The 17097-nt window shown below is 48.3% G+C and overlaps 3 protein-coding genes across 5 annotated transcripts in view; 2 read left to right on the forward strand and 1 right to left on the reverse strand.

Annotated features, from left to right (window-relative positions):
* LOC120394448 (C-type lectin domain family 2 member B-like) overlaps positions 1-17097 on the forward strand; it is a 1239960-nt gene that overhangs the window by 831600 nt on the left and 391263 nt on the right. The window lies entirely within an intron of this gene.
* LOC120394442 (killer cell lectin-like receptor subfamily F member 1) overlaps positions 1-17097 on the forward strand; it is a 100301-nt gene that overhangs the window by 17211 nt on the left and 65993 nt on the right. The gene's annotated exons all lie outside the window — the stretch shown is intronic.
* On the reverse strand, positions 7514-16325 carry LOC120394441 (C-type lectin domain family 2 member D-like). The gene is made up of 5 exons (XM_039518672.1): positions 16108-16325; positions 12431-12547; positions 9926-10107; positions 9145-9248; positions 7514-8931 (listed from the first exon to the last, which is right to left on the reverse strand). Exons 1-5 carry the CDS (start codon positions 16265-16267, stop codon positions 8784-8786), a joined length of 711 nt encoding a protein of 236 aa, XP_039374606.1. The 5' UTR covers positions 16268-16325; the 3' UTR covers positions 7514-8783.

Below are 17097 nucleotides of genomic sequence, written 5' to 3' on the forward strand. Positions count from 1 at the left end.
ACCACTGGGCATACTTACCTGCTGATAATCAAAGATCAATTGCCAAATGAATTGCCAAAATTAGGCTATCCCATCATACCATCCCCTCCATAAACTTATCAAGCTTAGTCTTGAAGCCAGATATGTCTTTTGCCCCCATCACTCCCCTTGGAAGGCTGTTCCAGAACTTCACCCCTCTAATGGTTAGAAACTGTCATCTAATTTCAAGTCTAAACTTCCTAGTGTCCAGTTTTATATCCATTTGTTCTTGTGTCCACATTGGTACTAAGCTTAAATAATTCCTCTCCCTCCCTAATATTTATCCCTCTGATATATTTATAAAGAGCAATCATATCCCCCCTCTGCCTTCTTTTGGTTAGGCTAAACAAGCCAAGCTCTTTGAGTCTCCTGTCATAAGACAGGTTTTCCATTCCTTGGATCATCCTAGTAGCCCGTCTCTGTACCTGTTCCGGTTTGAATTCACCTTTCTTAAACATGGGAGACCAGAACTGCACACAGTATTCCAGATGAGGCCTCACCAGTGCTTTGTATAACGGTACTAACACCTCCTTATCTTTGCTGGAAATACCTCGCCTGATGCATCCTAAATCCGCATTAGCTTTTTAAACGGCCATATCACATTGGCAGCTCATAGTCATCCTGTGATCAACGAATACTCCAAGGTCCTTCTCCTCCTCTGTTATTTGCAACTGATGCGTCCCCAATTTATAACTAAAATTCTTGTTATTAATCCCTAAATGCATGATCTTGCACTTTTCACTATTAAATTTCATCCTAAGTAGTAATAAACTCGATAGTATTCATCACCATGCAATTTTGACCATGCAATTTCCATGCCCCTTTTAGAGCTTATGTCCCACCTTCCCACCTCGTTTCAGTTGGCGCCAAATTGTGGCACCATCGTCCATTTTGAAAAAGTGTGTGTGTGTGTCTATGTGTTTGACTAGCGGAAGTGTTTGTGCAAGTGTATATTTGTGCTTTGGGTACACTGAGAGAAAGGTTGAAAGAAGAGAGTGAGAGAGTTTAAAGATGAAAAGAAATTTTGAGTGAGATTTAGAGAAAAAAGGAAAGAAACGTTATTGGATGTGATTGAGTAAGGAGAGAGGCTGGTAAAGGCAGAATAGAAAGAACTTAAAGAAAAAAGGAAATATTTGTTTTTAAAGGGTTAGTTTAAGAAAAAGAGTTAAATAATATTGAAAACTAGGTTTAATAAGGGAAAGGCAAAACCTGATTGGTAAACACATGGTAAAAAAGTGACTAGAAAAGCATTCAGTATCAGGGTAGGTTAAGAAAAAAAGAGAGGTTAAAAAGAACAGGGCAAGAAAAGGGAAAAGAGAGCCCCTCTGCAGAGGGCAAAGATAGACCGCACATGGTTGAGTCAGAGAAAATGAGAGAGAGAGAGAATTCTCACCTTTTAAGTCTTTCTGTCCCTGGTTCAGACCCTCAGACTTAGCACCGCCTTTGGATCGGCCCAATCAGAGGTTGTTCTACAGCAGCATCATAGAATTCTTTTTCCTGAATCAATCCTAGAGTCCCAAGATTTTAAACAGGAGTCAACTCCCTCCTTCCCTCCCCTTCCCTCTCCCCACTCCCTTTTAACTGTTTTTAGTCTTATCTAAAGAAACAGACCTCCAGCATTTTTTTCCGCTATGTAGCCCTTTTACAGAGCGGTTTTTATAAAAGTTAAAACCATAAGCTTTTAGTAACACACCATTTTTAAAAGTTTCTCCCTAGGTTTTAGACTAACAGGTGTTATTTTTTAGTAAGCACAATGTGAAATAGGCTTTTGCAGCAAAGCTCCTGTTAGCAAAGCAGCCTCTGTGAGTCAGTGGATCACAGAGAAGGAGTTTGCTTCTTTACCTGCTTTTTAACAAACACATGTTACAGTTACATTAAGTTTTGCAAAGGGATAATGACTTGAAAAGAAATCTAAAATGCACCCCTTTTGTATGTGTTGTAATAAAAAAAGAGCAGGCAGAAGCACTCTAGGCTTAAATCCCCAGATTTTTAGTAACAGAGAGTTTATATTCCCCTTATTTTGTAAACCACTGGATTAGAGAGAAGAAGATTGCTTCTTCCCCCACTTTTTAACAAAGAGAGGTGAAAGTCTTGGAAAGAAATAAACACTTGAAAAGACATGCCTAAATGAAGGCACAGTCCTTTGGTATAGGTGTTTTAATAAATAAAAAAATAAAAAAAAAAGGCAGGCAGAACCAGTCTAGGGTTATACAAGTAATGTATAGCGTCAAAAAAAGTTTCCCCCCCCTAGGTTTTAGACTAGCACTGGTTATTTTTTAGTAAAAACTGTGAAGCTGCAGCAAAACCCTGCTCTGCTCTTATCTAAACAACCAGGACCCTGTAAGAAAGCTGAACACCACATACTATAAACCTTTTTAAAATGTGTTTTTTAAAGTAATGTCTAAACCCCCCTCTTTTTAAGATGAATAAACACATGAAATAACAAACCTACCCGAAGACACATTCCTTTATTTGTAGGGATGTTTCAATAAAAAAAAAAGAAAGAAAAGAAAAAACAAACAAAAAAAGAGCACGCAGAAGCACCCCAGACCTAAACACACAAAACTCTTACGAAGAAAAAGTTTCCCCTCAAGGTTTTTAGTAGGAACCACTTGAAACAGCCTTTTGAAGGTAATGGATTAGAAAAGAAGAAGACCCCTTTGAAAAACAGGCTACCTGAAGACATTTTTTTTTTAATTTAGCCCCCTTGGCATAGGTGTTTCATTAAAATGTAAAAGAGCAGGCAGAAGCACCCCAGGTTTTTAGTAACAGACGGTTTAAATACCCTTTATTTTGTTAACCATTGGATCAGAGAGAAGAAGTTTGTTTCTTTTCCCACCTTTTAACAAAGAGAGGTGAAAGGCTTGGAAAGGAATAAACAGTTGAAAAGACAAGCCTACCTGAAGACCCATAACCTTCATTTAGCCCCTTAGGCATAGGTGTTTCAGTAACATGCAAGCTCAGGCTTAAAAACACAGAAAGCCTGTTAATAAAAGTTTTTCCCTAGGTTTAGGCTAGCACTGGTCATTCTTTTAGTAAGGACAGCAGGCTTTTGCAGCAAAGCAGCTCTCAGCAAAAACAGCCTCTGTAAGCCAGTGGATCAAAGAAGGCTGCTTCTTTTCCTGCTTTTTAACACATACAAGTGAAAGTTTTGTAGAGGAATAAACACTTTAAAAGACAAGCCTATATGAAGACAGAGCCCTTTATTTAACATTTTTACATGTGTATTTTAATTAAAAAAAAGAGCACACAGAAAACACGCCAGAGTGAAAGCCACAGAACCTTAGTAACAGCTAGTTTATATCCCCCTTAGTTTGTAATCCAGTGGATGAGAGAGAAGTTAATTTTCCTCCCCATATATTTGAAGCATTATGTTTTTGTAAAGTTCATTATGAAAAAGCAGTATTGCCTGAGCGGTAACAGAACAAGGCCCCTCTTAGGGATAGTTTGTAGAAGTTTAGTGAACTAAAAAGGCTTAAGATACTAGCCTGTTCTTTTAAAAAATAGTGTTTTTAAAGTACCAAAACAACAACTGGGTAAGAATATGAAAACTGGCAACTGAGGAGCGTTTACATATGTGTTTTAATAAAAAACCCCAGATTGCTTTTTAAAGTTTGGATTTATACAAAAAACACAAGAAAAAATAATGTATGTAAAAAAAGTTAGCTGTTTTTTACCAGAGATATGGAGCCTTCCTCACCTCCGTTCCCCACACACACTTCTCTCCCCATCCTTCCCCCTTTTTTTCCTCTTTTTTTTTTTAAATGTTTTTTAAAATCTAAACCAAAGGACAAACTTTAAAAAAAAGAAAGCCAGAGCCACAGAGATAAGGCCATGGGGGTAAGAAAGCTGTCCTGAGTTTTAGGTGGCATGTTGATAACTCTTTTAGTGAAACAGTTTTGTAGGCAGCCTGTCTGTGTAAGTTGTTATGCTTTAGCATGGGCAAGCATTTATTGTTTGAAAACAGTTTTCCACTTTATGAGGTATTATCTCCCCCCATCTTATGGCCTATCAGAAATATTAACAAAAACAAGCTAAAAGATACATTGTAGCAAGGACTGCAAAGCAATAGTTACAATATTGTTGATTATTACCTTGTCTAAGCCCCTAGAGAATATATTTTGTTTTGTTTTTATAAAACTTGTATGCAAACTGTAACCCTAGGTGATGTACAGCATTAAATAATATGAAACAGCAGATGAGAGACCTGAGACATTGTTGAAATCAGAGGGGCTCTGATTAAGTCCTAATGCAGAGGGCCTTGAGGTGGAAAATGAAAAGGTACAGCCGAAGCAGAAGATGGTATGATTTAAGAGGGGTGCTGGGGCTGCTTTGCAATGGTCCATAGGGAGCCTATAACCCTCTTGCACAAACACCAGGGCTGGGTGAGGTGGTTGGTGTCCCTGCCCGCAGGTATGGGATCTTGGGGAGCAATTACCACACAGGTGGGGTGCCAATTAATTTCTTTATTAAAGGGAAAAGGAAGTGGTGGGAATTTAACAATGAAATACAATGGGATGGGGTGCATAGGGTGTTTACAATAGACAATGATGGGGGGGTTCCTCTTATTGAACAGTGTAGGGAGTTCTAACAGTGGGGTACAGTAAGTGGGGTTCAGCACAATGGGATACAGTACAGTCAATAAGCAACTCAACTTTATATAGGAACAACTTTAGATACAGTGTGGAATGCAAAATGTACCCAAAAGAAATGCAAAGTAAAATGGTAGTTTCAATGCAATACAAAGTGTATCAGAAAAGTGGAGGCAACCAATGGGGTGTTATAACCACAAGTAAAATGTGAATCACAGTGCAATGATACAATATGGGTGATAAGTGAAATTATGCAATGTAACAGTATAAAAGAAAATTAATGACCTAATTTGTGAGGCTGTGATAGCAGATAATCTGCAAGAGTGTATCTAAAGGCTGGGTCGAGAAACAGGAGTGGGGATGGGAGTGAATGATCAGTGGCAACTGATGAGAGGAGAGTGCAGCTGCAAGCAGTGAGAGACTCTGAAGCCCAGAGCAGTCTTCAGGAGCCTGCGGGCTGGACATACAGGAGACAAGAGCAGCTGGAGCGCACTTAAGGGGAGTCTGGGAGCAGCAAGAGGGGAGGGCGCTGAACGTGCAAGCGATGGGAAGGCACGTGGAGAATGGGGGAGACGGCTGAGGGAAGAAAACAGGTTGCAGCAGTGGAGAGCACTTCAGGGAAGCTGTGGGGCAGCGGGGTGAAGACAAATGGAGCAGTGTGATTGTGATCTTCGGTAGGGGAGGGGCAGCGGAGAAGCAGGAGCACGAACACAGGGGATACAGGGAGAGGCAGCAGAGAAGTGTAAAGAAGGGCTAGAGGGAGGTTTAAGCAACAAGTGGACACACACACACCCAAAAAAGGAGAGAAGCGACAAAGGGTTTGGGAAGTTACACAGGGGGAGAAGCAGCAAGGGGTTTGGGAAGTTCGGGGAGAGTGCAGATACGGGGGGAAAAGCAGCAAAGGGTTACAACAGGGAGACACGGAGAAGTACACAGAGTGGGAGATTGGAGCGGGGAAAAACAGACACGGGAAAGTTCAGGGAGAGATCGGGACAGCGGGAAGACGAATTCAAACAGCAAAAACCTTATCTATTGTCTAACTTAATCAAACATATAAAATGACAATCAGCTTATACAAAGTAACAAAACAGGTACAGAATACAACCAGGCAATGGCTTTTTTAAATCTATCTTAATCAATGACTAGGCAAAACAACAAATATCATAATTCTAAGCAAAACTATAACAAGCAACTATACGGAGCAACAAAACAGCAAACTATAGCAAGGCAGGTGAAACTTACAAGCGCTACAATCTTAGCAAACTATGACTTATTAGACTAAAAAGCAAAACCTATGGTGCACCTTATGCTATGGGGAAGTTACAGAGGGCAGAGTGGTATGTGCCCAGGATACAGCTCCCAAGGAAGCCAAGGGATGGTGGCTGCAGCAGTGGATACAGCTGAAAGCAGTCAGCCCCGGAGCAAAGCCCACTGGAGCAGAGCTTAGCGGCGGCACAAACTTATTTTTAGCGGCAAAGCACCGCGGAGTTTAAGAAAGGTTTTAAGATACAGATCAGGGTTTAGCTTGAGTCTGTGTGCTGGGGAAACAGAGCCAGCAGCTAGAATAATAAAATAAAAGTATAGAAAGTTTCACAGAGGGATTCTTACCAGTCCCCAAGGCAGCAGCAAAGGCAGAATCAGCAACAACATCAGAAGAAGCAAGGAGGGCTCGGTATGGTCTCGATAATCAGGAGGTCTCTCAGGCAGCAATTCGTTCTTCGTGGGGGGGGGGGGTTTAAAAACGGGGGTACGCTCAAAAATAAAACGAGAGTGGAGAAAGGACCCCCCAGAACCCCTGGCTGATCAGACCAGGCAGCAATGCAGGAACCTTTCTGGTGTTTGTTTCAAAATGCCTGTTTTTCATAGACAAACTCAGGCAGTTTCCCCGCCAGTAATCCTGATAGGCTCCCTCTGTCACAGGGGAGGAGACACAGGGAAAAACTGCAGGTGAGCACAGAGACGTGCCTGGGCAGAGTCCTGGACAATAGGTGTGAGTTCACACCTCAGGACTCAAAAGCACATGAGGCCTATGACTCATGCCCAGGATCTCAAAAACACATTAGGTCTTGCAGCTCTGGACATTGCCTACCCTACACCAAGCCCAGGTTCAACAAGGTGATAACAGGACCAACCCTCTGAACAGGGCAGTGGTCCCACTTAGCACACAGCACAAGGGGCCCTCCCTTTGAGAAGGGCAATGGCTCTTGTTAAACAACTGAACAGCCAGGGAGGGGCAGCCACAGGAGGAGAACAAAAACAAAATGGAGTAAGGGGACAGCTGTAAGAAACAAAATGGAATAGGGGGAAAGCTGTAACAGACAGTTGTTAGAGGAGCAGGCCGTTCATATACCTTTTGTTGTTGTTGACAAACTGTAACCGAACTGCGCATATACTACGGGGGCAACTTACCGCCCTTTTGACAAACCCCACATCCCTGGAACTCCATGAAAACACGCTTTACACACTTATTTTCAACTGACATTTTATATTACAACAGGGCCTATTTTGTTCCCAAAACACGCTCTACAGTTAGTGTTTTTTCTTAGCAAGATTTTGTAATTTGCTGAATGATGTTCAACACTTTGCATTAAACATTTATCTGTTGGTTTGATGATTTCATCTAAAACGCTATTTGGGTTCTTGGCCTCTGTCACTTTGTCCACCAATTCTGCCCCTAGAGCTAAATGTTCCTGGGTTAAACAGAGGCACTGCAGCGTTTAAATAGAAGCTCCTCCTTACAACGACAGCCCTAAACTACTGGCTAAGAGTATCATGCGTCGTCCCTCCCTAAGTAAGGAGGAGCTTCTATCTGAACGGGTCTGATGATTAAAGATGGCTGCACCTCGAAGGCCCTGGCCAACACCATCAGTCAAGTTTCTTATGAAGAGACGTTATACGGTTGCTGCTATGGGCCCTGAAGAAAAACACACCGTTGTGGCAAACGGTGTTTGAGACGGGTCACGGGGGCGGGGAGACAGGGATAGCTAACGATGCCTGTACCCGCAAAAACAACGCAGTGGAGAAACACAAGGCCAGACTGCTGGGCCGTGATTTGAGACTCGTTCAAAGGGGTGGTTTGGCAGGAACCGATGCTCAGTTGGCTAGTGTGAGGGAGGTCACCCTACAAGTAGTGACCAAGGCTGGTGGGCCCAGTGTGGTGCGGGGGGTTTGCTGACAGGCTGCTGGACCAGGGTTGTGGCCAGGCACAGACATTCAGGGTGTGACCTGCAGGCTGTTTGGCCCAGGTTGGGAGCTTCTGCACAGGACTGTGAGACACCCCAGGCTGCAGGGCAAGCGGTGACCCAGCCGCTCCCTGGCTGGGATCGCACCCTGGAACGTTTGGTTCCCACACACTGGCTCACAGGGGGTTTTCCAGAGACGGAGACAGAACTTAGGACACTCAAAGGCTGAATTTAAACAGAGTGACGACCTTCATTTTGATTCAAACAGACAGGACCTGCTCTCAGCCGGGGAGGGGGGACCCCAACCCCGTAGGGAGGGCCTGGAAGGGTCACTGGCTACTAGACTCTCCCCTGGAAGAGGGATGATTTCTGGTGTCTTTAGTGTGGGGGACCTTTTCGTGATTTTTATACATTTTCTCCTTAATGCTTTTGACCTAGAATAAATAATCAGCCAAGAAAGGGCCGTGTTCTAGCTTATAACAGTGGGATCAGGATGGGCATTGTGCTCAGAGTGGAAGCAAAGGGCAGGCGCTGGCTTTTAGCTAGGCTGGCTTGCTGGGGATATCGCAGTGTACGGAAGGGAGCTGTGCAGTTCAAGTGCCCTGGTCAGGGAGCGGGATGAGGTCCCAGCCCAGAGACGGGGGGGCTGGAGACAAGTCCTGACCTGATGGAGGTGGGATAGAGATCCAGTTACTGTGACAGTCTCCCTGAGAGAAGGATCACAGATCCCAGCATTAGGTAGGGTGACCAGATGTTCCAATTTTATAGGTACAGTCCTGATTTTTGGGTCTTTCCTTATATAGGCTCCTATTACCCTCCACCCCCATCCCAATTTTTCACATTTGCTGTCTGGGCACCTAGCATTAGGGTAATTGATGACTAGGACTGGACAAACCCTGGAGACAGGCTAAGAAACAAGGAACCAGGCTGTAGCATGGAGGGGACTAGAACCAGGCTTTGTCACAGCTGGTCTCCAATTCCCTTGAGTTCACTAATCCCCTCCCACTGCTCCCTCCTCTCTCTTCCCAGGGGTATCAGGTTTACTGCAGATCCATTTTCTTGGTCTGCTGCAGCTTGACGTGGTGACAGTGAGATCTTCATCCAGGCACACACAGTCTGCTCCTCCATGTATTTCAAACCTGTAACCCAGAAGCAATTGAAGCTAGAGTCAGTGTGTGCCAGGCACAGACCGGGGGTGACACCCCAAGTCAGGGAGGGGAGCTGTGCACTCAGCCCCTCCAGATCCCCCCTCCCTGCACCAGCCCCAGCCCCCACTCCCGTCAGGAGGGGAAGTTAAAGCAGCCAGTGGGGCATTTCCAGTGCCTCTGACCAACGCAGAGAAAAAGACTCACCGACGGTCAAACTCGGTCCCGTTGGCCCATTTCCAGACCTGGCCCGTGTCCCTCCAGAGGCCGATCCAGTGGTCCAGTTTGCCTTCATATGGCAGCAGAGAACCCTTAGAAACCCAATAAATGCAATTAGCTGTGTTAGACCCTGACTCTGCTGCTCCCCCACCTTGGGCTGCAGGGGATTTCTAGACGCCTCTTCCATGGTTATTGGGTGAAAGGATCAGATAAGTGTTAACCCTTCACCCTCCCCCTCCTCTTTTTTGGGGCTGTGGCACCTACTGGCTGAAGCAGGAATTGAGCTGCAAAGTCACTGTCTGCCCAGCAGCCCCTTCTCAGAGCACAGCAGGGCCAGGAGGGAGAGGGAGCTGCAGGGGGCAGGGGACCTGAGGGGAAGAGGCCTAAAGCAGACCTCACTCCAGCGGAATTCCCCCCACCCCACCCATGAGGGAACCCTGGGGCTGGGCTGGGCTGAGCTGAGCTGGGGGGCAGGTTCTCACCTACTCCAGCCCCAGGCAGCCCATTGGCCAGAAGCTGACTGAGCCAGCCCAGCCCTGCACAGGACGAGTCTCCCACCTGGGCTCTGGCAGATGCAGGGTCGAGGTGGCTGGAGCCCCAGGTCCAGCCAGGATTCAGCTGCCAGAACCGCACTGACTCTGGCTGCCCAGCCTGGGAGGCACCCGGGCTCCTCTCTGCCCTACAGGGGCTGAGCCCAGCCTGACTCCAGCCCTGTCAGTGGTGCCAGCGATCGCTGGGCTTGGCACAAAGCATCTAACCGGCTTCTCACCAGCTTCTGCGGACTCTCAATCCCGGCCAGGGAGGCAGCGTGTGATGAGCAGAAGCTCTGGCTGTAGGTCCAGTTCCTTTTGGCCTTAGAAAAATAGTAACATTTCCCTTGGATCCGGATCCAGCCGTCCGGGCAGCAGGAGGCAGCAGGGGGCCATGGAGGAGATGGCCTAGATGTTACCACTAGAAAACACAAAGCACAAGGGGAGAGATCGTCCCATCTCATCTCTGTGGAGAACGAGCAGGGACAGAAACAAGAACTGCCCGACGGGATCAGACTGATGGGAGAGATGGGCCAGGCTGAGAGTGGCCAGCAGCAGCTGCACCAGAGGCCACGGCCCAGCAACCCGACACGCAGCGTGGCTGGAGTTTGTTATGACACACACACTGCGGCAGCGCCAGAGGCCAACCAGGCCAAGCCCCCATCGGGCTGGGGATGTACAGAGTGTGCAGCCAAGGGAATGGGGAAGGGAAAGCAAGTGAGGAGTGTGTCTGGCAGGGGCACTGGAATGGGGTGGTAAGGGGGGGGCATGCCCCCCCCCCCATGTTTTAACGTGGGAGGGCCAGGCCTGCCCACTTGTTAACATGGGCGTAGAGCCTCGGGCAGGCACGGTGCTGGTGGCGGCAGGGGCTGCGCTTCACGGCCGGGAAGCTGAGAGGGGGATCAGCTCCCCCACCATGATGAGCAGCCCCTGCTAGCAGCACCAGCCTCTTCCTGGCAGGGGGCTGAGCTGGGCCTTAGCTCCCCTCCTCCCACCAATGCCCCCGCCCCCCCACGCTCCTCTTCCCTTCCGAGTCCCCGACACCTGGCCAGGCCAGAAGCCAGAGCCGGGGTGTGGTAAGAGCCGCCTGGGGAATCTGGGCTGCTGTGGGGAGCCCCAGACACTCCACCGGCCCTGGGGGGAAAGGAGTGGGGGAGGGGCCACAGTTCCTGCACCGGTGCTCTGCCTCCCCCCGCCCCCCCAGCAGGTCCCACACTCCTGCTGCCCAGCACATGGATTCTCGTACAGGGCTAACGGCAGTGTCATGTGCTCAACCTTCCACAGCCACATCTACAGAGCTGGGCAGCTCAGTCCAGGAGGCAGCGCAGGGTGAACACCGAGCGGGTCATTTCTGTGACAAGGAGCGAGTCCCTGAGGCCAGATCCACAAAGGGACGGAGGCGTTTGCCAACACCGAACTTTTACTAGCCTAGGAAACCCCTGGAACAACAACGGGACCCACAGGGCCTGAGCTGGGTGCCCAGGTGCCCCACACAGTGAATGGGGAGGGAGCGGTGCCTAAAAACAGGCTCCACAACAGCCAGCGCGCTAGACAGGGGCTGCCCAAGCCAGCCAATAGGAGACAGTGACAAGGCCTGTGCCCTCTGCCCCGCCCCTCTCAGAGCTCAGCCCCTCAGCCCTGGCTGCAGGGAGGGGCCCAGCCCTGCTAACAACCTGCAGTGGGGACCCCCCCCGCCCTGGAGTCAGGTACCTAAGTCACTTCTTGGGAGAGCGAGTGCAGCAGCAGGTTCCTAAATCCAGTGAAACTGGCTGGGGGGAGGGTGGGGAGAGAAGACGACCTCCCTGATCACCTTTAACCCACTGGCAGGGCTCTCACCCCGATGTGAGACCCTGCTTCAGTCCCCTCTCCTGGTGAGCAGGGATTGGAGAACAGGGGGTCCCACCTCTCAAGTGGGCGCCCTACTCACTAGATCAGAGGGATTCTAACTCTCTGGCCCAATTAATATTTAATTATTCAATCAAAGTGGAACAACTTCATCAGGAAATATTGAGAACATACACACCCCTCCCCGCCCCTACATCAGACTGTCCCACATCTCAGTGGCTGGGCTCTCACCTGGGAGGTGGGAGACCCCTGGTCAGATCCTGTCTCCCCTCAGCCAGAGGGGACTGGAACTGGGGTCTCACATCCCAGGGAAGGGCCCTACCACTGGGGAAGGGTTAAGGGTGAAGAGGGTCTCCTTGTCCCCCACCTGTTTCACAGAGGCCGGCAGCCTAAGCACACCTGCCAGATCCCGCTCCACGGGTACGACAGGCCTCCGAGTGCCAAGAGCCAAGCAGCAGCACACGCCCAGAGGCAGAACATGAAACACTGAGGGAACTTCTACAGCGAAAGTGTCATCCCCAGGTGAGCTCAGGTGCCTCCAAGTTCAGTGGCAGCCGGGCAGGGGGTTGGCGGATCACAGGGTGCCTGAAACGGAGACTTCAACCCTTTAGTGCCCTTTGCGGAATGAGGCCACTGTGCCTTGGCTTCCCCGCCACAAAACAGGGACAAGGACACATTCCTGCCTCACAGAGCTGTGCAGAGAAATCCGTTAGTGTCTCTGATGTTCTCAGGACTGACAGTGGTGAGGGGAGTGGGGGGCCATGAAAGAGCCTAGAGAGGCTCCTGTCTGACCTGACTGCTAAAGCAGAGAGGCCGGGGCGAGATGACGTGGAGCTGTGAGCCATGAAGGAAGAAAGCTCCACACCCAGAGACTGAATCATCGGGGGTTGGGAACTTACCTATCAAAGCTGCTACTAGAGCGATGATGACGGTCGTCATCACCATGATTATGGCTCTGAGGGCAGCTGGACGATCCCAAACTGCAGGTTTCCTGGAGTTGGAATTAGCTGGATGACCTGCAAGATAAAAACCCGTTAATGCTCCTGGGGTGACTCAGACCAGAATTATTTGCCATCAGGCTCTGATCTGACACACACCAGATATTTATTTTGACGTCTTAAATGGTTCTGTCCCAGCTCTGGACACAAATATTAACTCGAACTCCCATCCAGACTGCAAAGGAGAACATCACCCCCCAAACCACCACTGTGGTTAATTAGCTCAATTAATCCCCAGAAAGGACCCTGCAGAATTTGGAGGGATTCAGAGGAGGGTGGAGGATGATCAAGGGCCTGGAAAATCCACAACAAGAGTTTGAAAAGCCTGGAATTGTTCACCATGGAGAGGAGGTGAATGAGAGGGGACAGGATAAACAAACAGATGGGACAGAAGGCAGCTGGAAGCTTTTGTTGGTAAAGGTGTGGGCAGTCCTTGCACGCCCCCTTGTGGCCTAGTGTGGTTCTGTGGGTGCACCCCTCCTTAATTTCCCTTGATTAGCAGCAGTATGCTTAATGGGACAGGCCTGCCTTGATTACATCTGAGGCAGATGTAGCCTCCTGCCTGTCCCTTAAAGGGGTAGTTATCACTTTCCCTTTGTTCTCCCTGTCTCCTAACACAAGAGCAAGGGGTGTAACAATGATGCCCTTTGGTGGGACCCAACTGAGTGTGTCAATTCAGGACAAATTGCTCAGAACAGGGCAGTTACAGCCCCAGGCTGAGGTTCCTTTGCACACCAAGGCAAACCAAACCGAGAGGACTTTGGTCTCACCCCACTGGCTAACCACAAGTCACACAGGCAATTCCCTTAGACACTTCAGTCTCCCAGTATCACCACCAGTGCCACTCGTTATGGGGACAAATGATTATGAAAACCAATACCCCAGTAAAAGAAAAAGGGTTCTCCCGATCCCAAAGGACCAAGCCCCAGACCCAGGTCAATATACAAATCAGATCTTACCCACAAATCACTGTTACCAATCCTTTAGCATCTAAAATCTAAAGGTTTATTCATAAAATATAGATGAGAGCTAGAATTGGTTAAATGGAATCAATTACATACAGTAATGGCAACATTCTTGGTTCAGGCTTGTAGCAGTGATGATTTGAACCTGCAGTTTACTCCAAGTCCACTGGGATGGGTCCTCAGTCCTTTGTTCAGAGCTTCAGTTTGTACAAAGTCCCTCCAGAGGTATGAAGCAGGAGGGAAGACAAGATGGAGGAGTTTCCAGGGCTTTTAATACTCTCTGCCTTGGAGGACATCTCTTTGTTCTTACTGTGGAAAATTCCAGCAGCAAGATGGCGTCTGGAGTCACATGGGCAAGTCACATGTCCATGCATGACTCCTTTGCAGGCTGAAGCCATTGTTTACATTAGGGGTTGGCAATCTTTCGGAAGTGGTGTGCCAAGTCTTCATTAATTCACTCTAATTTAAGGTTTCCCGTGCCAGAAATACATTTTCACGTTTTTAGAAAGTCTCTTTCTATAAGTCTATAATATATAACTAAACTATTGTTGCATGTAAAGGTTTTTAAAATGTTTAAGAAGCTTCATTTAAAATTAAATTAAAATGCAGAGCCCCTTGGACCGGTGGCCAGGACCCGGGCAGCGTGAATGCCACTGAAAATCAGCTTGCACTGAAAATCACACGTGTCAGAGGTTGCCTACCCCTGGTTTACGTGCTAGTTTGAACCTTTTCAGGAAAGCTCAGATGTGGATTGGCATTGCCCAAGATTCACTGTCTCTTAAGTGTTTCTTGATTGGGCACTTACTGAGAATAGTCCCTTCTCAAGAGTTAGCTGACCAAATGTTTTACTGAGGCTTCTTAGAATCAAAACACCTTGATACACAAGTATGTAGCCAATATTTATAACTTCAACTACAAAAATTCACACACACAGATAGGTTATGATTTGCTGGTTATGATCATGCTTTCTATAGACACCTTACATGACACCCTTTGTACAATATTGGCTGCAAATATATAACAGTGGTTGCAACAATGATCTATATGGTCACAGGTTATGTCAGTAACGTCACAAGGGGATTGTGGCAGGGGTAAATCCCTGGAATGCCCTGCTAAAATGCTGGCTGAAGCCCTAATGTCAGCAGAGAGCCCAGCTGCAGGCCTAGATGAGGGCTGGCTCACTGCTATGAGCTAAGTAGCGACAGCTGGGCTGAGGAGGGCTCTAAAAGCCCTGAGGAAAGCTCAGGCAGGAGGCTAGCCTGGGAGGGTTACATCTCTGTCCCCTCACCAAAAGAAAGGAGCCTTACGGGCCAGGAGACCCTGGGAGGGTCTGACTAGGGATAGCTGTTGGGGAGGAAGGGGAGATAACACTGTTGCACTGTAAATAAAGACACAAGGGTGAAGCACCGAAGGTGATGTGGGGACTATTTTAACCAGCCAACACAGGGCCCAGGCATGAGAGAGTGGAAACCTGTGTAGACCCTGTGACACTGGGGGCTCGTCCAGGATCCTCCTAGCCATCAATAGTGGCTGCCAGCATGGAGGAGACCCTAAAGTGGCTGGTGACCACGGTGCAAGAAATGCAACAGTCCCAACAGTCAGAACGACAGGCCCTGATGATATGGCAGGCAGACCAACAGCAGATACTCCAGGAGTTTATCAGGGAACAGTCAGCGACCTAACAGATCCTCCAAAAGATGGTGAATCTGGCACTGGGGGATGCCGGGGTGGGGCTCTGCAAGATGGGCCCCACAGATGACCTAGATGCATCCCTGGGAACTTTCGAATGGGTGGCTATGGTGGCTGGCTGGGAGTGGGTGACCTGGGCCCTGCAGCTAGGTGAAGCACCGAAGAAAGCCAACACAGGGCCCAGGCATAGAGTGAAAACCTGTGCAGACCATGTGACAGGGATATTCAGTTAGATTAAAGGGTTGGGAAAGGAACTATTTTTTCCAGCCAATGTATAATTAGACTGCGGAACTCACTGTCACAGGAAATTGATAAAAAGAATTTAGGAAAGTTAAAGGGTTGGAGCATTTATATGGTTAACATGAAATATCCAGAGTTGCCATAATTAACAACCAAAGGTTGGCAGGAACATTGGAAGAGCACCTGTATCCCAGGGAGTGTAAATCCAGGGAACCCCTGCTAGAATTCAATCTTAGCAAATCCTCTTCCCTAGTGCCCAGAGACACAACTGAGGGCATGATACAATCACTGGCAAAACACAAATGAATGTGCTGTGGCCACAGGCAGCTACACCTGTTCCTGGCCATGCTCGGAGGCAGGGCTCTGCATGGGTTATGAGTGCAAACACCTCAGCTCACACGCTGGAAGGACAAACAACCAGAAGGAAAGAGCAGTGACAGGAGCGACCCAGGGAGACGTGAGCCAAATGTTTTCAAGGGGATAGAACACGTACAGTCCTAAAAACCATACGTGCAACTGCCACACAAGAGAGCACGGGCTGCACGAGCCGAGTCCATTGAAGCAATACAGCCCCTGCTGCATGGGGCGGGGGTGGGGGAAGGAGGAGGAGGAAAGACAGCTACACCCACCCCTGAAGGCATCTCCTCCCTCCAGCCTGTTCCTAGGCAGGGACGCTCCAGTTACCTGGTTCTCCTCCACTCTCCAAGTCTGTGGTGTGGTTAAGAGGCTGTCCAGGGGGATCTGCTTCCGCCCAGTTCCCCATCTCTCTTCTCAGGGAGGCAGCGGTGGGTGCTGGACTCTGATCAGCTTGGAGCCAGCTGCAAGAAATGGCTCTAAGCAGCATGGCAGAGTCAGTTCCAGCCAGTGCAGTGTCCCTGGCTTTGGCTCTTCTCCCAGCTGACCTAGAACCTGCAATGACACAGTTAGGACAGCATAAGGGTCAGAGGGTTTGTTTGTGGTGTCCCATCCCCCATTCATCAGAACAAAAGCCCAGAGCTAAGAATGGTGCAGTAACCAATCCCCTCCTCTGTCATCAGGCCCTCATTGAAGATTCCCCATTTCCTCTCACTCCTCAATTCGGAGCTGGTCAGGAGAGGGAGAACACTGGGTGTGGGGTGCAGGCAGGGATGTGCACACGCCTTTTATGTCTGGTGTGCCCTGGTACACAATGCAGAGCCGTGCGTAGTGCCTCCCTGTGCACTGGCAACTCTGGGAAGTTGGAGGGGGGTGAGTTTGAGATGCAGCTTTGGGAGGGGCACAGACACAGCACCTTGGAAGGACTCTGAGGGACACAGGCTTCCAAACCCCCTTGGTTAGATACAAATCAGTGGTTTAAATTTTGATTTTTTAATTTAAATAAATACGGTTTTAAAAGAAACCAATTTAAAATTAAACTTGAAATAACAGTATGTTATGGCCTAAACTTATTATAATCCATTAAAATAACTTAAATTAAAAGGAATAATATTCCAGCAGAACATATTTGCTGGTGAAGTCTTGAAGAAAGTCAGGCCACTGAACTGGTGCCAGTCACTGGCTAAGCACCGGTGACAGTTTGTTAAAGCAGCTTTGGACAGCAGTAGCCTCTTGTGCAGGTACAGAGAGACCATTCTCTTCATTTCAGTTTATTCAAAGATAAGAAACCGATTGGGAGCTGAAGAAGCAGCAAAGCTT

This window comes from Mauremys reevesii, unplaced genomic scaffold (assembly GCF_016161935.1).
Source record: "Mauremys reevesii isolate NIE-2019 unplaced genomic scaffold, ASM1616193v1 Contig6, whole genome shotgun sequence".
Lineage (NCBI taxonomy): Eukaryota > Metazoa > Chordata > Testudines > Geoemydidae > Mauremys > Mauremys reevesii.

Coding starts and splice junctions, on each gene's coding strand:
- LOC120394441 (XM_039518672.1), bottom strand. CDS start 16,267: ATGCTGCTTAGAGCCATTTCTTGCAGCTGGCTCCAAGCTGATCAGAGT. Junction 12,548..16,107: donor GGAGAGTGGAGGAGAACCAG/GTAACTGGAGCG, acceptor TTTATCTTGCAG/GTCATCCAGCTAATTCCAAC. Junction 9,249..9,925: donor TTGAGAGTCCGCAGAAGCTG/GTGAGAAGCCGG, acceptor TGGGTTTCTAAG/GGTTCTCTGCTGCCATATGA.